At 45.5% G+C, this 21,842-nt stretch overlaps 2 protein-coding genes and 1 pseudogene across 3 annotated transcripts; 2 read left to right on the top strand and 1 right to left on the bottom strand.

The window, feature by feature from the left end:
- Nucleotides 1-725: 725 nt before the first annotated feature.
- On the top strand, nucleotides 726-6,883 carry tlr1 (toll-like receptor 1). The gene is made up of 2 exons (XM_014199800.2): nucleotides 726-972; nucleotides 1,286-6,883. Exon 2 carries the CDS (start codon nucleotides 1,288-1,290, stop codon nucleotides 3,709-3,711), a length of 2,424 nt encoding a protein of 807 aa, XP_014055275.2. The 5' UTR covers nucleotides 726-972; nucleotides 1,286-1,287; the 3' UTR covers nucleotides 3,712-6,883.
- On the bottom strand, nucleotides 3,750-20,278 carry LOC106604613 (integrator complex subunit 10-like; annotated as a pseudogene).
- Nucleotides 12,602-15,499, top strand: LOC106604779 (mitochondrial nicotinamide adenine dinucleotide transporter SLC25A51). 2 transcript variants are annotated; one of them, XM_014199803.2, is made up of 3 exons: nucleotides 12,602-12,885; nucleotides 13,549-13,666; nucleotides 14,431-15,499. In XM_014199803.2, the coding sequence occupies exon 3, from the start codon at nucleotides 14,504-14,506 to the stop codon at nucleotides 15,455-15,457; it is 954 nt and encodes a 317-aa protein (XP_014055278.1). In that variant the 5' UTR covers nucleotides 12,602-12,885; nucleotides 13,549-13,666; nucleotides 14,431-14,503; the 3' UTR covers nucleotides 15,458-15,499. The 2 variants fall into 2 exon arrangements, with proteins under 2 accessions (XP_014055278.1, XP_014055277.1); XM_014199802.2 differs by lacking the exon at nucleotides 13,549-13,666.
- Nucleotides 20,279-21,842: the final 1,564 nt, after the last annotated feature.

Raw genomic sequence — 21,842 nt, 5'->3', positions numbered from 1 at the left:
CAATAGAGGTACTCAAATCATTTTACATAGTAGAGGGAAACTCACCTCAATCACCATCAATGTACAGCGCCCACCTCAGTGATGCACGCCGACCATGTTTGTGCCAGAACGCTCACCACACATCAGCTATCAGGTGGAGAGGTGAGGAGTGATATTTGACAATTAGGAATGAGGGGGATGATTAGGTTGCCATGATGGAATGTGGCCAGTTTGGGAATTTAGCCATGACACCGGGGTGAACACCCCTACTCTTACGATAGGTGCCATGGGATTTTGAATGAGCACAAAGTCAGGACACCCGTTTTAACGTCCTATCCGAAAGACGGCACCCCACGTAGGGCAATGTCCCCAAATGTAATCAAGGTTTGAAATGATTGCAGTCAGTTTGCGGTCTAAAAATAAATATATTTTTTTATTTTCAGCCACCCGACCATTTGCTCAAGAAAGAATTGGTCCGCGTAACCAATGTCTTACGCAGTTGTTATATCCTCCAACCCTACCCATTTATGTAAATCAATATAACAATAAGTTAGATCTACCTTAAAATGTCCTATGTAATATTCTTATAATGAAGTCATACATTGAGTAATATATTAATCAAAGCCACTAGCTGTGCCAATTCCACAGATATGTGGCCAAACTTCATTTCCTGTCAAGCACTCAATTCCTTGCCCATCACTGTGAATAAAAAGGGAAGTGAGAAAGAGATGTGAGAGAAGAAGGAACAGAAGTTGCCTGCACATTTGAAAGCCCTGGTTTCACATGTCTGTTTCCCCTGTCCTCAACATTTACTGTATGCTCAGAGAGAGTGTTAGAGTGAGCGTGATAAGGCGATAGGACGGGTGTCAATGAGAGAAATCGCAAAGGTAAAGAGAGATTTATCTGAAAGTGAGAGACGAACTGACTGTGACTGACTCAACATTATCTCAACAAACGCATCACTTGAAAAGCCATAGGATACTGAGAAGACAGGTCAGTCTGCTTTTTTCCCCCCTCTTTCTGTGTGCGTGTGTGTTGCAGACTTGTTTTTAAGGCATTTGTGAGTTTCTGTACTGTATTATAGACCAAAATGAGTCTATTTAAGAGTCTATAATAAAACAAGGAAGCTCCTTTTTTACGAAGACCCTAAGAACACTGCAAGTTGAAACAGGAACCAAAACCTTTATTCACATTCTAATGGAAGCCTATTGATTTATTATGATTCACAGCACACATGACACACAATGTTATAACTACCTCTTTTACACAAACATTGTTTGTTACATTTTCTCTTGTCCCTCAACAGAGATGAGGGCTGTGGCAGTCACCCTCTGGGCTGTGGCTGCGTTAATGGGAGTCCATCAGTGCACCCCCTCCTCCTCAGAAATCCACACCATTATTGTCAACCTCTCCTCCAAAAACATATCCTCTGTTCCCAGAAACCTACCTCCATGCACCGAAGCCCTGGACCTCTCCCAGAACAACATACACAAACTTGGCCATGAGGATTTCCAAGTTACAACTCACCTGAGATTCCTCAACCTTTCTTGGAATGTCTTGGAGGATATTGATCCGGAGACGTTTCATCCCACTCCGCTCCTGGAGAGTCTGGACCTCTCACACAACCAGCTCCAGAACCTATCTGATCAACGGTACTTGCTGTTAGCGCTGAACCTCAGAGACCTAGATCTGACCTTTAACATGTTCCACACCATGACCCTGGGGGTGGAGTTCCACAGCCTGACGAAGCTGGAGAGACTGGGGCTCGGAGCAAAAATCATCAGGGTGGAGGATTTCATCAACATCACTGATGTACACCTGCAAACTTTGACCCTTCGTCTGGAGAATCTCACAGCCTATGAGAGCGGCAGCCTGAGTGACGTCCAGGCGGAGAAGGTCAGCATCGGCCTGACGAACAAACCCACCGATCGAAATCTGATCGCAGACGCCCTGTTGATGTTCGACAAGGTTGAGCTGATGGGTATGAACATCAATGGCTACCACAGTTACCTGGTGGAACTTGTGAAGGAGAAAAGGGCAGTCAACACCACACATCTTTACCTGACAAATATGGCCATCACCTGGGAGCACCTGACAAACACCATAAACGCCTTGTTGCAATCCCCCATCATCCACCTGAGCACTTCAGACGTGGCCATCCACATCCCACCTTCGATTGACACCCCAGGAAGAAACACGTCCCACACTAAATCCTTCTCTGCCAGGCGAGCGGGGGTGGTTAGCTTTTTCTTCTCCCTGGAAGCCCTCTGTAACTTCTTCATCAACATGCCGGTGGAGCGCCTGGCGATGACTGAGACATCCATCATACACATGACCTGCCCCAAGTCACCCAGCGGGATACTGCAGCTAGACTTCTCAGATTGTGCCTTGACTGATACGGTCTTCTCCAGAGTAGAACAGCAAGTCACTGTAGAGTGTACAACCCTGAATAAAGTAAACATACTGGTTCTGAGAGGGAACAACCTCAGGTGCCTTCAAACCCTGAGCAAGAGGGTCCAGAACATGATCTCTCTGCGTCACCTGGACCTCAGCCTCAACTCGTTGGTTTACAGCGGCCAGGAATGCCACTGGCCACCGAACATTGTCCACCTGAACCTATCTTCCAATGGGCTGAGTGAGTCGGTATTCAGCTGCCTGCCGAATGGCACCGCCAGCCTGGACCTCCAGAACAACCAGATCTCCACTGTACCAGAGACCCTGCTGGCCCTGGACTCCCTCCTGGCCCTGGACCTGAGTGCCAACCGGCTGAGGGACCTCCCGGTGTGCACTGGATTCCCACACCTTAAGTATCTCCTTCTCGGGGAAAACTCCCTCCATGCCCCATCTGTGAGCTTTCTGGAGACTTGCCCTGTTCTACAGGTTCTAGATGCTGGCCGAAACCCCTTCACCTGTACGTGTGGCCTGAGGGGCTTCAGGGATCTGGGTGCTGGGACTGGCCTGGGCAGCGGACACTCTGCAATCCAAGTTCTCCACTGGCCAGGAGCCTATCGCTGCAGCTATCCCGAAGCCTGGAGGAACTCCACACTGGAGGGCTTCCAGATCCCTGAGATCTCCTGCAATGTCGGCCTTCTGGCAACGGCCATCTTGTGCCCTGCAGTGGCTATTATCATTATTATGGTGACTCTGTGCCACCACCTGGACGTTCCGTGGTACCTGGGCATGATCTGGCAGTGGACCCGGGCAAAGCACCGTGCCAGGAACCAGCAGGTCCGGCCCGAGGAACTGGAGGGGGTGGTGTTCCACGCGTTTGTGTCCTACAGCCAGCATGATGCAGACTGGGTCAAGGGCCAGCTCTTGCCTAATCTGGAAGGCTCCGGCGGGGGCCTCCACATCTGCCGCCATGAGAGGGACTTCGTCCCGGGGAAGACGATCGTGGAGAACATCATCCAATGCGTGGAGAGGAGCCGGCGCTGTGTGTTCGTCCTCTCTCACCACTTCGTCCGGAGCGAGTGGTGCCACTATGAGCTGTACTTTGCCAGCCATCAGCGGTTGACTCGAGGGTCTGACAGTGTAATCCTGGTGCTCCTGGAGCCTCTGCCTCAGTACATGATCCCCTCCAAGTACTATCAGCTAAAGGCCATGATGGGCAGACACACCTATCTGGAGTGGCCCCAGGACAGGGGCAAGCACAGGCTGTTCTGGGCCAATCTCAGGGCTGCACTGCAGGCTGACCTGCCCACTGCACCTGTACGAGACGACATGGATGAGTGAGAGGGAGAGAGAAAATAAGATAAATTGGGGAAGAAAAATATTTATATATATTTTTAATGTTATCTAGAAATATCAAAAATACGCTCACATTTGTCAACTTTTCAGCAATCTCACAATTATTTAGAACCTCTTTTTTTATATACACTTCATAAAATGCTGCCTGATGACTAAAAATTAGTTATTCCGCTGCTCTATCATTCACTACAGTCATTTGTGGTGACGTCAAAATGAGGGGTGTTGTACAAAACTGAGTCATCAGCGATTGGATCATCTCTAACCAATCTGAGTATCAAAGCCAATGACAAATTTTCAAACACCGCTTTACGCACGTGTGTTCTGGCTCTGGCCCAACCCATTGGTTTTTGGGACCAATCCATTCCAGAAATCGTTGTAGAGGTACTCAAACCAGTCTCATTGTGGAGAAGAAAATAATGTCCGTGGGCGTGCCATAGCGTTTGGCCGGAGCAAAGAGTTTGGGTAGCCAGGCAACACAAAATGTTCAAAAAAGGAAAAATAAACAAAAAGTATCAAGACAGCCAATGGCAGACAGAGAGCAAATACCACAGACACAGTAGACCAATCCCTGTTAAGTATCCCCAGAAACAGAATCCTTCCCAAGTACAGAACCTTCTCATGTTAGCAAGAACATCCTTTGAAAGTCATTATCTAATTTTAAGGCAAGTAGTACAACAAGGGGGAAAGTACAGAAGATTTTACGCTCATGAGTAACGTTAGCACCACAGATTAACCCTAGAAAGAGGGAAACAAGTAATCTATCTCTTTCTAATTATTGTTATTTGGTCATAGAGGGGTCAGGAGTTCAATTGTCAGGTCTGATGGAAGACGACGATGGTCTTCTGAGCACAGGGTTTCACTGTGGACATTAGACCCATGAGCCAAATGTCAGATGTCCAAGTGTCAAAGTTGAAGGGGTCAGAGGTCAGGGCAGGGACTGGATGATGATGATCTTCTCATTGATACAGAAGCGGTGGAGGACAGTATACAGGTTCTCCGTGCAGAGTGACACCTGTCTCTCCACGGCCAGACGGAAGTTCTCATTCACCCCCTTAGTGATGCCACGCGTCACTGTATGGTGCCTACAGGGCAGAGGAACACAGACAATGGGTGTGTATGAGAAAGCACCCCTTTCTAACGTTTTCTTCACATTAATCATTTTATAAATCAGACACTGTTTATTTTTGTCCAAACCTCTATAGCAACAGGTGAGAAAACACACATTTATCAATGAGAAAACTGTGAGAAAACACAAATGTATCAATGATAAAAATACAATTTCACAACATCAAGGAAACAACTTTTCCTCACATACAGTCTTCATAGTTTTGAAATTGAATGAGAGTATCAGGTATCTACCAAGAAGGCAACATTTTGACGGGAAGATTCAACAACGTCAAAAGCAATAACACATAGTCAAACATGAATGTTCACAAATGCAATGACAACTAGAGATAACATTTTTGATCGAAATAGACTTCAAAAACATCAGTAACGGCCACATAAATGGATGCAATGGGTCAAACACTTTCGTGAAAATAAAACACAACAAGGACTCAATGAAAACGGCAGACAAAACATTTCAGTGAGGTTTGGGCCTGAGGGATGGAGAGTGTTTGACATAGGGGTGGTGGGCAGGGGTGCCTGTCGGTCGTCTGCACCCCAGGTAGCAGCAGGGTGTTTACCGCCCCACCCAGAGCGGGACTAGGGTTCCTGAGGACAGTAAACACCAACATTTATCAACTCACGCTCTGGGTTAAAAGTTAGGATCTGGTGTAGTCAAGAACCTCAAACAAAGTTTTTTCAATATTGGATAGACGGCGCGTTGTACTGCTAACCCTTTTTCAACATAATGCTTCACAGCTGAGCTGCTATTCGCTACCTGTATGTGAACATGACTGTGTACAATATATATAAACATAAGCCAGTAGGAGGTGCTTACTTGATTAGCATTCCCTTATTGGGCAGTAGCTGGACACGCCCCCCTCTGTAGTGGCAGGTCTGCAAACTCCTCCAGCATATCAATATTTGCAGGAACAAATGAGTTAAAGGGAACAAACAGAGAGAGAGAGAGAGAAAAGAAGAGAGCTAAAATTACGCAAGATTTTAGTTCTGGGTTAATCAAGATTATTTTAGATATAATGTATGAGAAGGATACTGGTGATGTAGCCGAAAAAGTTATCATACTGGAAGTTGCCCTGCTGACAGATCTTATCAATCACTCAGGAACAGCGACTCTCCCTGAAAAATGATGAAAGTGTTTTTGTTAAGATAGGGATGTGATTTGAGAAGCTATAAGAGAAAAGAGTTTTTTTAAATAACTTTGCACAGTGAGTAGTCACCGCCCTGAGTGAGGTCAGAGAGTGTCAGCCTGCCGGAACCTCCCTTTTCCTGCTAACTGTATAAATGATGGGTTAAGAAATTAACATACCAGACCAGAAAGATGTGCAGCTGCACGTTTAAAGTGGTTTGAACTTTGAATCTCAACACCAGGTATAGTCGATAAACTCCCCTCCCGGACAATCACTAGTACGGCTGATTAGCTGTCCTAAGTAAAGTATCTTCGAAAGTGAATTTACGTAGGACCATTCTGTCACTCTGCTCAAACCATCGTATTATGCTATTCTCATCACCCCACTGGGGAACCATCGACACGGCTGGCTAGTCTATCTTCAAAGAAGCATCTTCAAGAGTGAATCGGAGGAAAGTCAACTGTAGTTCTGTTCAGGACTACACAACAAGTCACCGGGTACTGGACAACTACAGAGGACAACAGTAGAAGACTTGTCGGAACCATTTCGGACAATCAGAGCCTTACAAGCGTGCCACCAAAAGGCCCAACTCCCTTTCCAAGGCTGCCTTGTTCACGAGAGAGATCCCTGGCGAACCCAGGCATTTCACGTAAATACATTCATGATTTCTAGACATTCATGCAAAGTATATGGTTACTGTAGGTGAGAGATGTTTCTGAATGTACCAATGTTAAGTGTCTCTGTCCCTCTCTCTCCCTCTCCATCTCTTCTTTAACAAGCAGCTATGTTGTTGTCATTCCGCTAGGGACCTGTTTTTAGCGTATTAAGTCTCCAGTCAATAACCGATGCATGTATGTTTATCCTGTTTTCCCATTTAATTAGCTAGTAATAAATAATTAAACCAATTTGTGTAGTACTGAATCATAAGTAAGGCTGTTTTTTTCAGATGCAAGGTTTTGACTGCTCAGAATGATATAATGCGAGGTTTTGATTAATAAGTTGACTGTTTATAGATGTGATAGGTAAATACCTTTTAGAGATTAATTCGAGAGATGGTAACTCTTTAAAGAACCGCTCTCGTGGTGGCCCAGATCCTAATGAGTTAATTGTTATATGATTAATTTAATCGGGTAACAATTAAACATAGTTAGTTAATTAGAAAAATAACAGTTTTCAAATTAATATTAAAGTCAAGTCACGACACATGGTATCATGGACTCCATCAAGTACCAGCAGATATTAAATCAAAACCTGACTGCCTCTGCTAGGAAGCTTAAACTGGGCCGTGGTTGGATCTTCCAGCAGGACAATGATCCAAAGCACACCTCAAAATCAACAAAAAAATGGTTCACTGACCACAGAATCAAGATTTTGCCATGGCCATCCCAGTCCCCCCCATAGAAAACCTTTGGGATGAGCTAAAGAGGAGAGTCCACAAGTGTGGACCTCGGAATCTGAAGGATCTGGAGAGATTCTGTATGGAGGAATGGTCTCAGATCCCTTGCCATGTGTTCTCCAACCTCATTACGCATTACAGGAGAAGACTCAGAGCTGTTATCTTTGGAAAGGGAGGTTGCACAAAGTATTGAATGAAGGGGTTCCAATAATTGTGACACATATATATTTGAGAAAAATATTTGTTTTATGATAACAATACATTTTTTCTTTCAATTATTTCACTTTAATTAAAGGTTTAGATTTTTGTGAATATTTTGAATGAAAGACCAAGAGGATAAACAATAAATCATTTTTGCTCATTTTGCTCATATTTACCAAGGGTGCCGATATTATTGGAGGACACTGTATGTGTTTATTGTTCTTTGTAAGGACCTCGAAACAGGCAAACATCAGGTGAAGAATGGCAGGATCGCTTTACTCTTACACGGCAGCAGCCTCAGGTCATTGCCTAGCAACACAAACACACAACATATTACCATAGATACTTACTATAGGCATTTTAAAATAATCACATACACACATACGCACACAGTGTATTAATAGAGAGCTCACCTTTCCTGGGTTTGCCCCTAGCATCGCCCTGGACCTCAGTGTTCTCGACTGGATCCTGGTTTTGGAGGACCAGCCCACCAACTACATCAAGCAACGTTTCACACTCCATCTGATACAGACAAAGACACACAACACGAAAAATATGGAAACACAATGACAATTCAATTGACAAGTAAACCCAGATGCAATCTCTCTCTGTATGTATGCAATGTTTATGGAAGTGCTCTCTGTATGTGTATACCCATCCTGTACTCTCCCAGTGCGTAGTGGCAGGAGGCCTGCTGTATAAGGGTCCTGTGGTGCTCCAGGTTACATTGTCCTGGGGAGCTCTGTCCAGGCTGAGGCTGCTGGAACGCAGCCATTTGGAGCAAGCTGGACAGGGCCTTACGGTACTGGCCCTGGGGGAGAGGACACACCCACTCACGTCAGCATACACATTGAACACAAATACATGGACGTACAAAACACTGATGAACTCATAGCACACGATAATCATTATATGTACAGCTAGTATATGATCACATCTGTGAGGAATATTCGGAAACAGGAGGAACAGATCTTGTTGAATTCTGGAGAACGGGTGTGAAAACGTTTAATCAGAATGAGAAACATTTGCTTAGACAGGGGACACGTTTAGAGAGCACACCGGTATGAGCTGGGGGATGTATTTGGAGGGCGTACCTGTCTCCAGGCTGTCGTGGGAGTGGAGGAGGTCCCAGCTCTCCTTGGCCAAACGGAAGCTCTCCAGAGTCTCCACCCACCCGAGCATCTCTGTCTTGTTGACCTCATCGTCTGAGCTCTGAAGAAACACATACACAAATACAAGCAGGTACAAACACACACAACCTCCCCACTGATTTCCCGTCTGTCCTCTCACCATGGTCATCTCGCGGCCGTCAACCAGTTTGCGTTTCTCTCTCCGGCTCCACATCACTGTTCACAGAGCTCAGGTCCTCCAGCAGTGTCCACGGCCCAGAGGCCAACGCCTTCACACCTGCAAAACACACACACAAATAAATGCACGGATGCAACATACACAACCTCACTGTAAACTGAGGGGATAGCCTCTAACAGAATCGACACAAAACCACAGCTCAAAGGTAAAAATTGACATTTTCACTGTCACGGACCCCGAAACGGCATGCTGTACAGTTGAGACGTAGAGGTAGAAGCTATGGAAGAGGACCAGGAAGGCACAGACGACCACCTGGCTGCAGCACCGCGACCTGGTCTCTCCCTCTAGACTGGGTAGGTAGCGACACAGCTCCTTAACCCACTGCAGCATCTCCACGTAGCCCCTACAAAACACACACACATACACGGATATAGACACACAAACACACACACAGAATATACACACACAGCACCTTAACAGCAAGCAGTATTTCAGGCATTTCAACACACACACATAAACACTCTTCACTAGCTACATTCTGTTTATCTGTGCTCCTACCTCTGTCCTTTGTCCCCCTGCCACTCACATCGAGCCCCCACCACTGCCAGAATGTCCAGCAGTCTCTCCCAGGGCTCAGCCACCCCGGATGACTTCTCTGACAGCCCATCAATCACATATCGCTGGGACCCCCGACAGGTACAAAATGGCAACAACAACTGCCCGAGTTACACCAGGAACGCACAATCCCTCCATCAGTGCTCAGACTGTCCGCAATAGGCTGAGAGAGGCTGGACTGAGGGCTTGTAGGCCTGTTGTAAGGCAGGTCCTCACCAGACATCACTGGCAGCAACGTTGCCTATGGGCACAAATCCACCGTCACTAGACCAGACAGGACTGGCAAAAAGTGATCTTCACTGACGAGTCGCGGTTTTGTCTCACCAGGGGTGATGGTCGGATTCGCGTTTATCGTCGAAGGAATGAGCGTTACACCGAGGCCTGTACTCTGGAGCGGGATCGATTTGGAGGTGGATGGTCCGTCATGGCCTGGGGCGGTGTGTCACAGCATCATCGGACTGAGCTTGTTGTCATTGCAGGCAATCTCAACGCTGTACGTTACAGAGAAGACATCAACCTCCCTCATGTTGTACCCTTCCTGCAGGCTCATCCTGACTTGACCCTCCAGCATGACAATGCCAACAGCCATACTGCTCGTTCTGTGCGTGATTTCCTGCAAGACAGGAATGTCAGTGTTCTGCCATGGCCAGCGAAGAGCCCGGATCTCAATCCCATTGAGCATGCCTGGGACCTGTTGGATCAGAGGGTGAGGGCTAGAGCCATTCCCCCCAGAAATGTCCGGGAACGTGCAGATGCCTTGGTGGAAGAGTGGGGTTACATCTCACAGGAAAAAACTGGCAAATCTGGTGCAGTCCATGAGGAGGAGATGCACAGCAGTACTTAATGCAGCTGGTGGCCACACTTTTTTTGCTGAGTTTGTGTATGAAAACCCCAAAAAGTGATTTGTTTAGAAGTAATAAAAACGTAAATCTAGGCTATGTTGCATGGGTGCAGATGGCAATGGCTTTCTTACTGCCGTCAAGAGTCGCGCGCATCTGTGTGTGACGTCAGTGTGTTGTGTACTGGAAAAGGGTCTATATTCGTATTAGAGGGGTATTCATTCCTTTTTCATAGGCTAACATTTCTTGATGAAGAGGTGTTGTTAGCTTTAGCTGGCAGTAACTATACTGAACAAAAATATAAACGCAACATGTAAAGTGTTGGTCCCATGTTTCATGAGCTGAAATAAAAGATCCCACAAATTGCCCACAAATTTCTTTACATCCCTGTTAGTGAGCATTTCTCCTTTACCAAGATAATCCATCCACCTGACAGGCGTACTGTGGCATATCAAGAAGCTGATTAAACAGCGTGATCATTACACAGGTGCACCTCGTGCTGGGGACAATAAAAGGCCACTCTAAAATGTGCAGTTTTGTCACACTACACAATGCCACAGATGTCTCAAGGTTGGAAGGAGCGTGCAATTGGCATGCTGACTGCAGGAATGTCCACCAGAGCTGTTGCCAGAGAATTGAATGTTATTTTCTCTACCGTAAGCCACCTCCAACGTCCTTTTAGAGAATTTGGCAGTATGTCCAACCAGCCTCACAACCGCAGACCACGCCAGCCCAGGACCTCCATATCCGGCTTCATCAAGTGCGGGATTGTCTGAGACCAGCCACCCGGACAGCTGATGAAACTGAGGAGTATTTGTCTGTAATAAAGCCCTTTTGTGGGGAAAAACTCATTCTGATTGGCTGGGCCTGACTCCATGGTGGGTGGACCTGGCTCCCAAATGGGTGGGCCAATGCCCTCCCAGGCCCACTCATGACTGGTGAAATCCATAGATTACGGTCTAATTTATTTATTTCAATGTACTGATTTCCTTGTATCAACTGTAACTCAGTAAAATCGATGAAATTGTTGCATGTTGCGTTTATATTTTTCTTCAGTATGTGCTTTTGTCTTGTAGCAAAAATGTAATAAGTGTACAGAAGAGAAAATAAACCCGTTAATTGTCTGCACATGCTTGTGAATTGTTGAGTTATTCAAGAGCGTAATATGGTTTTGTTGCAATAATTAAGAGTGTAGCTAATTTGGTAGTTGCTTGCTTAACTTTAGCCAGTAGCTAGCTAGTTTCAGTTTGCAATGCTTAACCTTCTGGCTAGTGGTTACTCTGACATTTACGGTATTTTTGAGCTGCGAGACAAATTGATAAAACTGAAGGACACACTACAAACAACAGCATTTATATCAGTCATCAACAGTACTGTGAGTGTGTGCATAAGTAGAGATAAGAACTTTCACTCCCATGTCGTACAGCAGTCTGCCCGCTGAAGCTGTCTTTGCATTTCCCCCAATGGTGTACGTCTCATACTGTCAAGACAAGACACCAATGTGACATTTCATTCCAGCCTGTGTGCAATAAAGCCAAGGACCAGACCTCTTGAGACTAGTTTTCCTAACGTTACATGTCTTTCAAATGACTCGTTAGTAGCACTTTACTATTTCTCAAGCCAACAGCTAGCTAGAGTTTAATTGTCATTCACTAGACGCAGTTTACCTTAATATTGAAGTCAGTGGGATAGAGGGACCTAGCGGTCATCAGACACAAGATCCCGAGCCCCTTTAACGAAAAACTCGCAGTCCTTTTGTGCTGACATATTTGGTCATATTATTGTAGAATTTGCTAGAATTGAAATTGGGGCATTTGCTTATTGTTCCCATGAATGAGAATATTTTTATGAAATCATGACTTGCAGTCGCATGTGTGATAACATTAGATTCGAGGTATCATTGACTAGGCGTATCAGTCACTACTAGACACTAGAGCTGATCCACAGCAAAATTGACTATATCGTAAACACTTTTGGTCTTAATTTAAGGTTAGGCATAAGGTTAGCGTTAGGTTTAAAATCTGATTTTAATCAATTTGTGGCTGTGGTAACTAGTGACGACATTGGTAAAGGCTGCCGCCTGGTGCATGACAGAATATTGCACATAGGACAGATCACACAACCAGACAAAAACGTGTCAATGCAAAATAGAGCATCACAAAAAGCATGGGGCAGTATTCTAGTCATGGAGTTAACCTTCAAAATATAATCTAATTGAGATGCAAATGTTATTTATCAAATACACCTTGTAGTTGTAACATGATTCAAGAGAGCCAACAGGACGCTTGAACAATAGCCCCTCTAGTGTGTATCAGAAAATCCGTATAAACTGATACGTTTGAAACATTCAGCCACAAACTATAGTGGATACTTATTTTTGGATTATTATTTGTAGATTCGTGCAGGCCCGGTGGTCGAAAGCCACACTATTTACATCTCGATTGGTTTTCCTACTGTCAGCTGCTTTCCTATGCATCTGCGATCGACAGCAGACGGAACGAACTAGCAAGCTCCATTTCCGTGGTAAACTAAGCTTTTTCGTGGCAAGGTAAAAGACAAGTAAACTTGGATACTTTGGACCTAGTGTTGAAATATCCTATATAATGTTTATTTTATTTTTTACATTTACAACGATAGCCTTGAATGGGCATGCTATCTCTCTCGCGACTGTTTGTTTGGTCCAAAAAATCGAGTAAAAACCAGTTGTCCGCTTTGACACTGTCAACTTGCTAGCCAACGTTAGCTGGATACAAAAGGCCTACAAACTGTATTTAACTTGATAGATGGCTAGCTCAGTCAAACTCCTGTTTACTATAGCTTGTTAATGAAATCTTGACTGTCAAGATTAGCCATGTCACTGGCTGCTAAAGAAGGCCCTGAAAAGGATGTTAGCTAACTAGCTGGCTTGTTAGCGTAGACGCAACCCTTTGACATACAATCAGGAAATATTTTGCTGGGTCTAGCCAGGACGAAGACAGGTTTAGCAGGCTGTCACGTTACTGTCCTTTTGTTTTGGAGTTGGATAGTAAAGCAATGACTCATTCAAAATAATCTGGATTGTGCCAGTGTGTAATCTTTGGAATACATTCTGAAGCTAACGTTAGCTGGATAGATTCAAACTCCGATAGCCTTGAGCATGTCTTTCTTGACCGTATTGACAACTTCTCCATTGACCAAGCCAACTTGAGCATTTCATGTGTGCATCATTTAGGTGTGTCCACATAGCATGCCCATGAGTCATGACAGCAAATGGGGAAGTTCCTAGAAGGCGTTAACTTTACTCAAGACCTTCTAACCAGAGTACAACGATGATCAGACTCAACAACCAGGTTGGCAAACTGTCTGTTCCTCCTGGTCACTGACAGTTCATCTGCACTGGGTGACTCAACAAATTTCAATTTGTTAACGGTTTGCATTTGGCAGAATCACTTCTGACGAAACCTGCTTTCATAGTTTGACCTCTAGTGACAGTTCCACTACTCTGACCTATATTTAGAAGGCACTTGAACGTGGAGCTTGGTTTTAAGTTGTTTCTGGACAACTTCCAGACTGCACAAAATGATGATGCATGCATGTCTCTTAATTCCTTTCTGAAGAGTACATATCACCTTGTACATTAGAATCAAGTTATTCAATAGTTCTTATCACTGAGATGGTAACTGCAGCAAACAGAGAGTTGTAGCCAAGTTTCAATAGATGCAGTACACAGACCTGGATTGTGTCCATGGTGCGCTGAACTGCATTACCAAACCTACTTACCCAAGATCCTTGTTACACTGGCAACCTGTTAAAAATTTTCCCCAAATATTACCGCTGTCTTATCATTTTGCAAAACTGCAGTCCTACCCCAGTGCAGACAGCCTGATGCCTTCTGGATACAAGCCTCATAGTCACACAATCCTTCTCCACTAATCACGAGGGAGTTTTTGCAGACTGGTTGACCATCCATTTGTTACAATGTTATAATAGACAATGCATGTTTTGCTGAAAGGAACAAGTAACTTCAGTTCACATGCTGTTTCAGTACCAATAGATAATATTGTAGCCAATTTTAAACATTGTAAATTTAACTCTTTTTCATTCCTTCCCACAGGTGTAAAATCATCCTAGGTTGTCTCCCCAGCAGTGATGCTGGTGGCGTAGGCTCAGGGTGTGTCTCATCTCCCATGGCTGTTACCATCATGGACCCAGAGTCAGCCTGCACGTCACAGCCCCAGGGGTCCCTGGTTAAAGGAGGGGGCTCCCTGCTATCTGGCAGGGGTTTGGGCGCTGCGCTCGGCCCTCGGGGGAAGCACTACGTGTGTGGCTCCATAGCTGCCTTCACCAACATCGTGGTGACCTTCCCCATCCAGAAGGTTCTGTTCAGACAGCAGCTTCACGGTGTGCGGGCCAGAGAGGCCGTCAGACAACTCCAACGGGACGGGATGAGGAAACTCTACAGGGGGCTGCTCCCTCCTCTTCTCCAGAAGACCACCACTGTAGCCATCATGTTCGGCTTGTACGAGGACTTCTCCCGGGTCTTACTGGACCAGGTGCCCACCGGCAGCGGCATTCCCGAGTTGGTGACGCGGAGCTTTGCGGCGGCGCTGGCGGGCACGGCAGAGGCTGTGCTGACTCCGTTTGAGCGTGTGCAGACTCTCCTCCAGGACCACCGGCACCACGGCCGCTTCCAAAACACACCCCACACCTTCCGGACACTCCTGAGCGAGTACGGTGTGAAGGAGTGCTACCGCGGCCTGGTGCCGGTCTTAATAAGGAATGGGCCCAGTAATGTGCTGTTCTTCGGCCTCCGCGGGCCCATCAAGGAGCAGCTCCCTGAGGCCTCCAGCCGGGCTGGCCACCTGGTCAATGATTTTGTGTGTGGAGGGATGCTGGGGGCGGCGCTGGGGATCATGTTCTACCCGCTGAATGTGGTGAAGTCGCGGGCCCAGTCCCAGGTGGGGGGTGCTTTCCGCCCCTGTGGGGAGGTGTTGATGACGGTGTGGAGGGAGAGGGGCGGCAGCGTGGCCATGCTGTTCCGAGGGGCGCACCTCAACTACCACCGCTCCCTTCTCTCCTGGGGCATCATCAACGCAACATACGAGCTTCTGCTCAGTGTTCTGATACTGAAAGAGTCATAGAAAGTGAGGGGGGCTAGAAAGTGAGGGGGACTAGAAAGTGAGGGGGGCTAGAAAGTGAGGGGGGCTAGAAAGTGAGGGGGACTAGAAAGTGAGGGGGACTAGAAAGTGAGGGGGACTAGAAAGTGAGGGGGACTAGAAAGTGAGGGGGACTAGAAAGTGAGGGGGACTAGAAAGTGAGGGGGACTAGAAAGTGAGGGGGACTAGAAAGTGAGGGGGGCTAGAAAGTGAGGGGGACTAGAAAGTGAGGGGGAGAGCGAGAAAAAGACTTGGGAAAGTGTTGTTTGATGATCGCAGTTGGTGCTCGTTGTTGTTGAAACTCTGATGAAAGGTGAAGTTGCGCTACTGACAATGCTCACCAGTCGGTGTGAGATTAAACAAGACAGTCAATTTGAGTTATGGTATCGAAGTGAGACTCACAGATACACAAGTCCTGCGTCTGGGTCCAACATGCGACAAAAGCCTTTTTCAATACATTTTTTTGTGTAGTCTGTGGTTCCCAGCAGAAAGTGTCAGAGGCAGTTTACTGGGTGTAAGCCTTTTTAGAGTGACCAAGAGCACCTTTCAAAGAACTATTCATTGTGTTGACCAGTGCTTTGATCTGTGTGCATTGATTATTAGTCCATTCAACCCCTCTCCTTTCTCTACTCTGGTCCTCTGATTGTGAACTCTGGTATACTGATTGTTGTCCAACTATTTACCATGTCGGTCATCTTGGATTATGCACTGATTCGACCCATAGAGAATGATAGAGGCCTCTAGTGGCCAAAAGGCTGTTTTAGCATGGGCAATACCATTGAGGGCTTCCACTATGCTGCCATTTTAAAGTAGTCAAAATCGTCAACTGGGTGGGGACTCCATTAGAGTACTACAGTATGAGTCATAATACCCATATAATCTAGTGGTCAAGCAGGGAAATTGCGCCATAGATTTTTTTCCTATAGGGGATTTTAGAAACACTTAAAGTAAGGGCTGTGTTTTGTGTAGGCTCACCCTGGCGTTATGTTTTGATAACTGTGTAAATCTCTAGGTCAAGGTGACTTTAATACATAGGAATTCGGGCAAATATATTTCTGTGAAATGCTAATGTGCTATCATAAAGAATACAAATGCCATGATGATCTGGATAAGAATGCAGAATCAAGGTAAGAATCTCTGGATTAACTATCTAATGTTAGCTAAATGTAGTAATTAATAAATTGGCTACATTTCTTTAATTGGGCAATTCTGTGAACTGTCTTGTGCAAGTTTTAAATTGACACAATACCTGTTAGCAAAGGTGTCAGCTAGAGATGACAAGCAAGACCTTGCAGGGATTTGTAGTTCTGCATGATGTCTACTTTGATGCAAATTACCATTTTCAAATCTGAGAGTAAATAGAGCCGAATATATTGATAAGTCACCTTGTCCGAGAGAGATTTACACGGTTATCAAAACATCACGCCAGGGTAAGCTACATGAAACACAGCCCTTATTTTAAGTGTTTCTAAAATCCTCTATGGGGAAAAATGAACAGTTGAAAAAACGATTGGAACCGTTTCCCTGTTTTGACCGCAAGGTTTTATGGGTATTATGACACCTCCACTGCGGGGCTCTATGAGTTATAGCCTCAATGGTGCTGCCCATGCTGTCACAGACTCTAATGGCACAGATATAAAGAGGAGTCTTCTATCTGTCTCTTTGATTCAACCCTGTGCGGTGTACTAGCCATAGAGATGGTTAGAGAACTCAACTTAGATAGCTTCCACCATTTTAAAGTACGCAATTGAGTGTGGATTCCTATGGTTGGGAGCGATCAGCCAATGATCAGAGCGTTGTCTTGATTTGTAAATTGCTTTAAGGTAAGTCACCACCATCTAGTGGCCACAATAAATGTAATTACGCTATTTGGTTCAGGACTCACCAATATTAGCTTTTAATATTGAAAATTGAATACTTTTTAAAAAGTAGTCAACTGGTTGGGGATTCCTATGAGTTGTAGCCTCAATGGCGCTGTCACAGATGTCATAATGGCACAGATACAACGACAAGATCTCTTTCCATCTCTATAGTACCAGTCTAATGGCTAGCAGGTGTTTGTCCTGTAGGTATTACTTGAAAGACGACTGGAAATAGCGGTATACTCAGAAGCACATGGGAACTGGACTAGGAAAGTGCTATTATGTACCATTTCTTCACTCAGTTATTATAACCCATCAATCAACGCCACCATAAATGTATCTTGAAAATGTTTGTCAAAGATTTGTGTGTAATGAGCTTATTGCTGAAGTGCCACTTGTAGTGTGTGTCTGTTGAAGTGCCCATTGGTTTAATGATGGGGGAAAAAATACACTCATAAAGAATACAGGAACACAACCATTTTGCCCATAATTGTGTACTTCCAGCCTGTCACTGTAGCCCTTCACTTGCTTCTCTCCTCCATATTTGTCTCTCCTTTCTTTCTGAGAATTCCTTGCTTTCCACTCCCCTCTCTCTCTCCCTCTCCCTTCATTCTGACTGCTGTACACTCTCCTCTCTGCCCATAACCCCTGTTGACATAATGGGCTCAAATTTCAAGCTTGAGTAGAGGCAGTCGCCATGCAGCGGCCCACACTGCGTATGACAGGCCAGATAGGGAAGGCATGCTGCTAGGGGATTGAGACGGGGCTGCGGAGAGAGAAAGGAGAGGGAGAAAGAGGGCACTGGAGGACTGAGAACTAGTATGAGGGAGACTGAATGCAGATGAAAGCAAGATAAGAGGGAGAGTACTGTGTTGTGGCACAGAAAGTGATATCTGCCATTTAATTTGGCCCTTATGCGGTCCATGTCTGTATTTTCAACTAAAAAGGAATCAGCGCTGAACAAGATCAGGACCGTTTTCAGTTGGTTTTCCAGCTTTGAAGGTACAAGTATGTTTTACTGAAAGGTTCAGGGAACTGTATGTGACTAGGCGGCTACATAAAACATTTCCAAATAAATTGCAAATAACTTGAGATTTCACATAAATGTAATGCTAACCAGGCAAGCAAATGTTAAATGGCAATGGCAATGTCCATTTTTGTGAATAAGCTTTTTGCTATAGTCCCCCCCCTTTATGTTATTGTGTATATTTTTAGAAGACACCCAAATGTTTGATAAAGGTGAAATGCTTCTTGAATGGGTGTGTGCCTGTGTCATTTGGGCGTGAGTAAGTCAACATCGTCATTGTGAACGTCATGCTTCAGACCTTGCGGAAAACACATTTCAGTTGAATGCATTCAGTTGTACAACTGTCTAGGTACCGCCCTTTCCCCCTAAGTCGGTCCATTTCATTTATTTGTTACTGTTACTGCTCACCATGTTCTTACCCAAACAAGCAGCTAATCCCCATTGACAAATCACAGGGTAAACCTGGTCATGCATACTACTCAAAATAGTTTCATTATGTGTCCATCCATATAAGCTTACAAACCATAACTGTGATCAACACAATGAATGGTGTGTCTACAACCTATGGCATCGTAGCAATTTCAACGCCAGCAACGTTTTGGCATTCTCCCAAACCAATGGAACTGTCTTCCTGGTGCAGCCTGTGACTGGGGAAGCCGGGACAACTGTAGCTAGCCAATCCACTGGGCTGGTTAGTGTGGGCCTGGATCTGACTGCTGGGTTAACAACTGATTGACATGGGGACTGGTCTACCCCCGGGCCATCTCTCTCTCCAGACAACAGAGACGTACACCAGGCAGTTCAACCAGGGCTTTCCTCTAAATTGCTACTGAAAGGCATTTTGTCTTTCTATGAGTGGTCACTAATCAGGACAGTGCAGTGTGACTTTTTATCACATTGAGGTGGATTTTCATTGTCTAGTTTCCACCATAGTGTTTTCTCTTATACAGTCATGTTGGGTAGGTGATGGCTCATGTTAAAGGAATGGTAGGAAGCCCAGTATTTTTGACACCACATTCACAAGTACTGCTCTGTTTGACAAATATTTACCCCTGGGTTCAATGGCAGGTCAAAATCACTCTTCCCAAGTCATAGTGAACAGGGCCAATACATTGGCTTATGCCGCTTTCATATGCTAGTTTGGAACTAGGAAACTGAAAATTCCGATGTATAACTACAACTAGTTAGCATGTCGGAAATGTCTGAGTTTCCTAGTTCAGACTAGCATGTGAACGGGCATTATACAGACACTCCCAACTGAACATTTGAGAAATGGCTGCTGCCTAGAGCGGTTAAACAGCTTGTGGTGTTTGTGTTCTTACTGTGTATTGTTCCATTGCTCCATAGTGCCTGAGGTTATCGCAATCAGGAAGCACAAAATATGAGATCGTCACATTTATTTTCCAAAACTATATTTGAATTTAGATTAATGTTAATGAAAAGAAAATGTTGGTGATTGATTGATTGTCTCCATAGAAGAGAAATGTCTCCAGGGAAGTTTCTCCAAAGAGACTGGTTTCTCTGTAGCGTGCATTCGAATGAAACAGTTGATGCACCTCCCTTTTCCAGAGGCACACACAGGAGTTAAATCTCACGTGCCTTTTTTTTTTTACAGTGGTTTATTTCAACAATGTTACAGCAAGGAAATGGCTGCCCAGTGATCTGTGCATGGAGGCCTATAATCCACTGATATCACTACACAGTGTGTTTCTGATCCGTTTAGGGCTTCTATTCTATAACGTCGGTTACATGACCAAGGTCAGGTTCTGTGGCCTGTATGCTACAATGATTATCATCATAACATCAACACTTTACAGTGGCCTCTGGTTCCTTTCATCTGCCTTCTATTTTTCACTGGACGAAACACATGATGAGGTGAAGGCAAATTGTTCTGTCACCATCCCTTAAAACTGTCAGACTGCATTTCCTAATCACCATCTATGCCATCAATATCCAGGCCCCAGCTGCGCCAATCGTCTTATGTTTGTGAGTTAATGGAAGACGTGTGGACAGGGCCAGACTTCCAGGGGGCCCCTAACCAAAAATGTGTCCCTCCCAGATAGTATGAACATGTTGGTTGGGGCCCCCTGGAGGTCAGGCCTCCACAGATAGCATATTATGAACACATCATAAGCCATGGCAAAATACACTGCTCAAAAAAATAAAGGGAACACTAAAATAACACATCCTAGATCTGAATGAATGAAATAATCTTATTAAATACTTTTATCTTTACATAGTTGAATGTGCTGACAACAAAATCACACAAAAATAATCAATGGAAATCCAATTTATCAACCCATGAAGGTCTGGATTTGGAGTCACACTCAAAATTAAAGTGGAAAACCACACTACAGGCTGATCCAACTTTGATGTAATGTCCATAAAACAAGTCAAAATCAGGCTCAGTAGTGTGTGTGGCCTCCACTTGCCTGTATGACCTCCCTACAACGCCTGGGCATGCTCCTGATGAGGTGGCGGATGGTCTCCTGAGGGATCTCCTCCCAGACCTGGACTAAAGCATCCGCCAACTCCTGGACAGTCTGTGGTGCAACGTGGCGTTGGTGGATGGAGCGAGACATGATGTGCTCAATTGGATTCAGGTCTGGGGAACGGGCGGGCCAGTCCATAGCATCAATGCCTTCCTCTTGCAGGAACTGCTGACACACTCCAGCCACATGAGGTCTAGCATTGTCTTGCATTAGGAGGAACCCAGGGCCAACCGCACCAGCATATGGTTTCACAAGGGGTCTGAGGATCTCATCTCGGTACCTAATGGCAGTCAGGCTACCTCTGGCGAGCACATGGAGGGCTGTGCGGCCCCCCAAAGAAATGCCACCCCACACCATGACTGACCCACCGCCAAACCGGTCATGCTGGAGGATGTTGCAGGCAGCAGAACGTTCTCCACGGCGTCTCCAGACTGCTCAGTGTGAACCTGCTTTCATCTGTGAAGAGCACAGGGCGCCAGTGGCGAATTTGCCAATCTTGGTGTTCTCTGGCAAATGCCAAACGTCCTGCACGGTGTTGGGCTGTAAGCACAACCCCCACCTGTGGACGTCGGGCCCTCATACTACCCTCATGGAGTCTGTTTCTGACCGTTTGAGCAGACACATGCACATTTGTGGCCTGCTGGAGGTCATTTTGCAGGGCTCTGGCAGTGCTCCTCCTTGCACAAAGGCGGAGGTAGCGGTCCTGCTGCTGGGTTGTTGCCCTCCTACGGCCTCCTCCACGTCTCCTGATGTACTGGCCTGTCTCCTGGTAGCGCCTCCATGCTCTGGACACCACAGCTCGCATTGATGTGCCATCCTGGATGAGCTGCACTACCTGAGCCACTTGTGTGGGTTGTAGACTCCGTCTCATGCTACCACTAGAGTGAAAGCACCGCCAGCATTCAAAACTGACCAAAACATCAGCCAGGAAGCATAGGAACTGAGAAGTGGTCTGTGGTTACCACCTGCAGAACCACTCCTTTATTGGG

This window comes from Salmo salar, chromosome ssa05 (genome assembly GCF_905237065.1).
Source record: "Salmo salar chromosome ssa05, Ssal_v3.1, whole genome shotgun sequence".
NCBI lineage: Eukaryota > Metazoa > Chordata > Actinopteri > Salmoniformes > Salmonidae > Salmo > Salmo salar.
Note: the sequence above shows the minus strand (reverse complement) of the source record. Positions and strands in the feature narration are given on the sequence as shown.

Coding starts and splice junctions, on each gene's coding strand:
- tlr1 (XM_014199800.2), top strand. CDS start 1,288: ATGAGGGCTGTGGCAGTCACCCTCTGGGCTGTGGCTGCGTTAATGGGA.
- LOC106604779 (XM_014199802.2), top strand. CDS start 14,504: ATGGCTGTTACCATCATGGACCCAGAGTCAGCCTGCACGTCACAGCCC.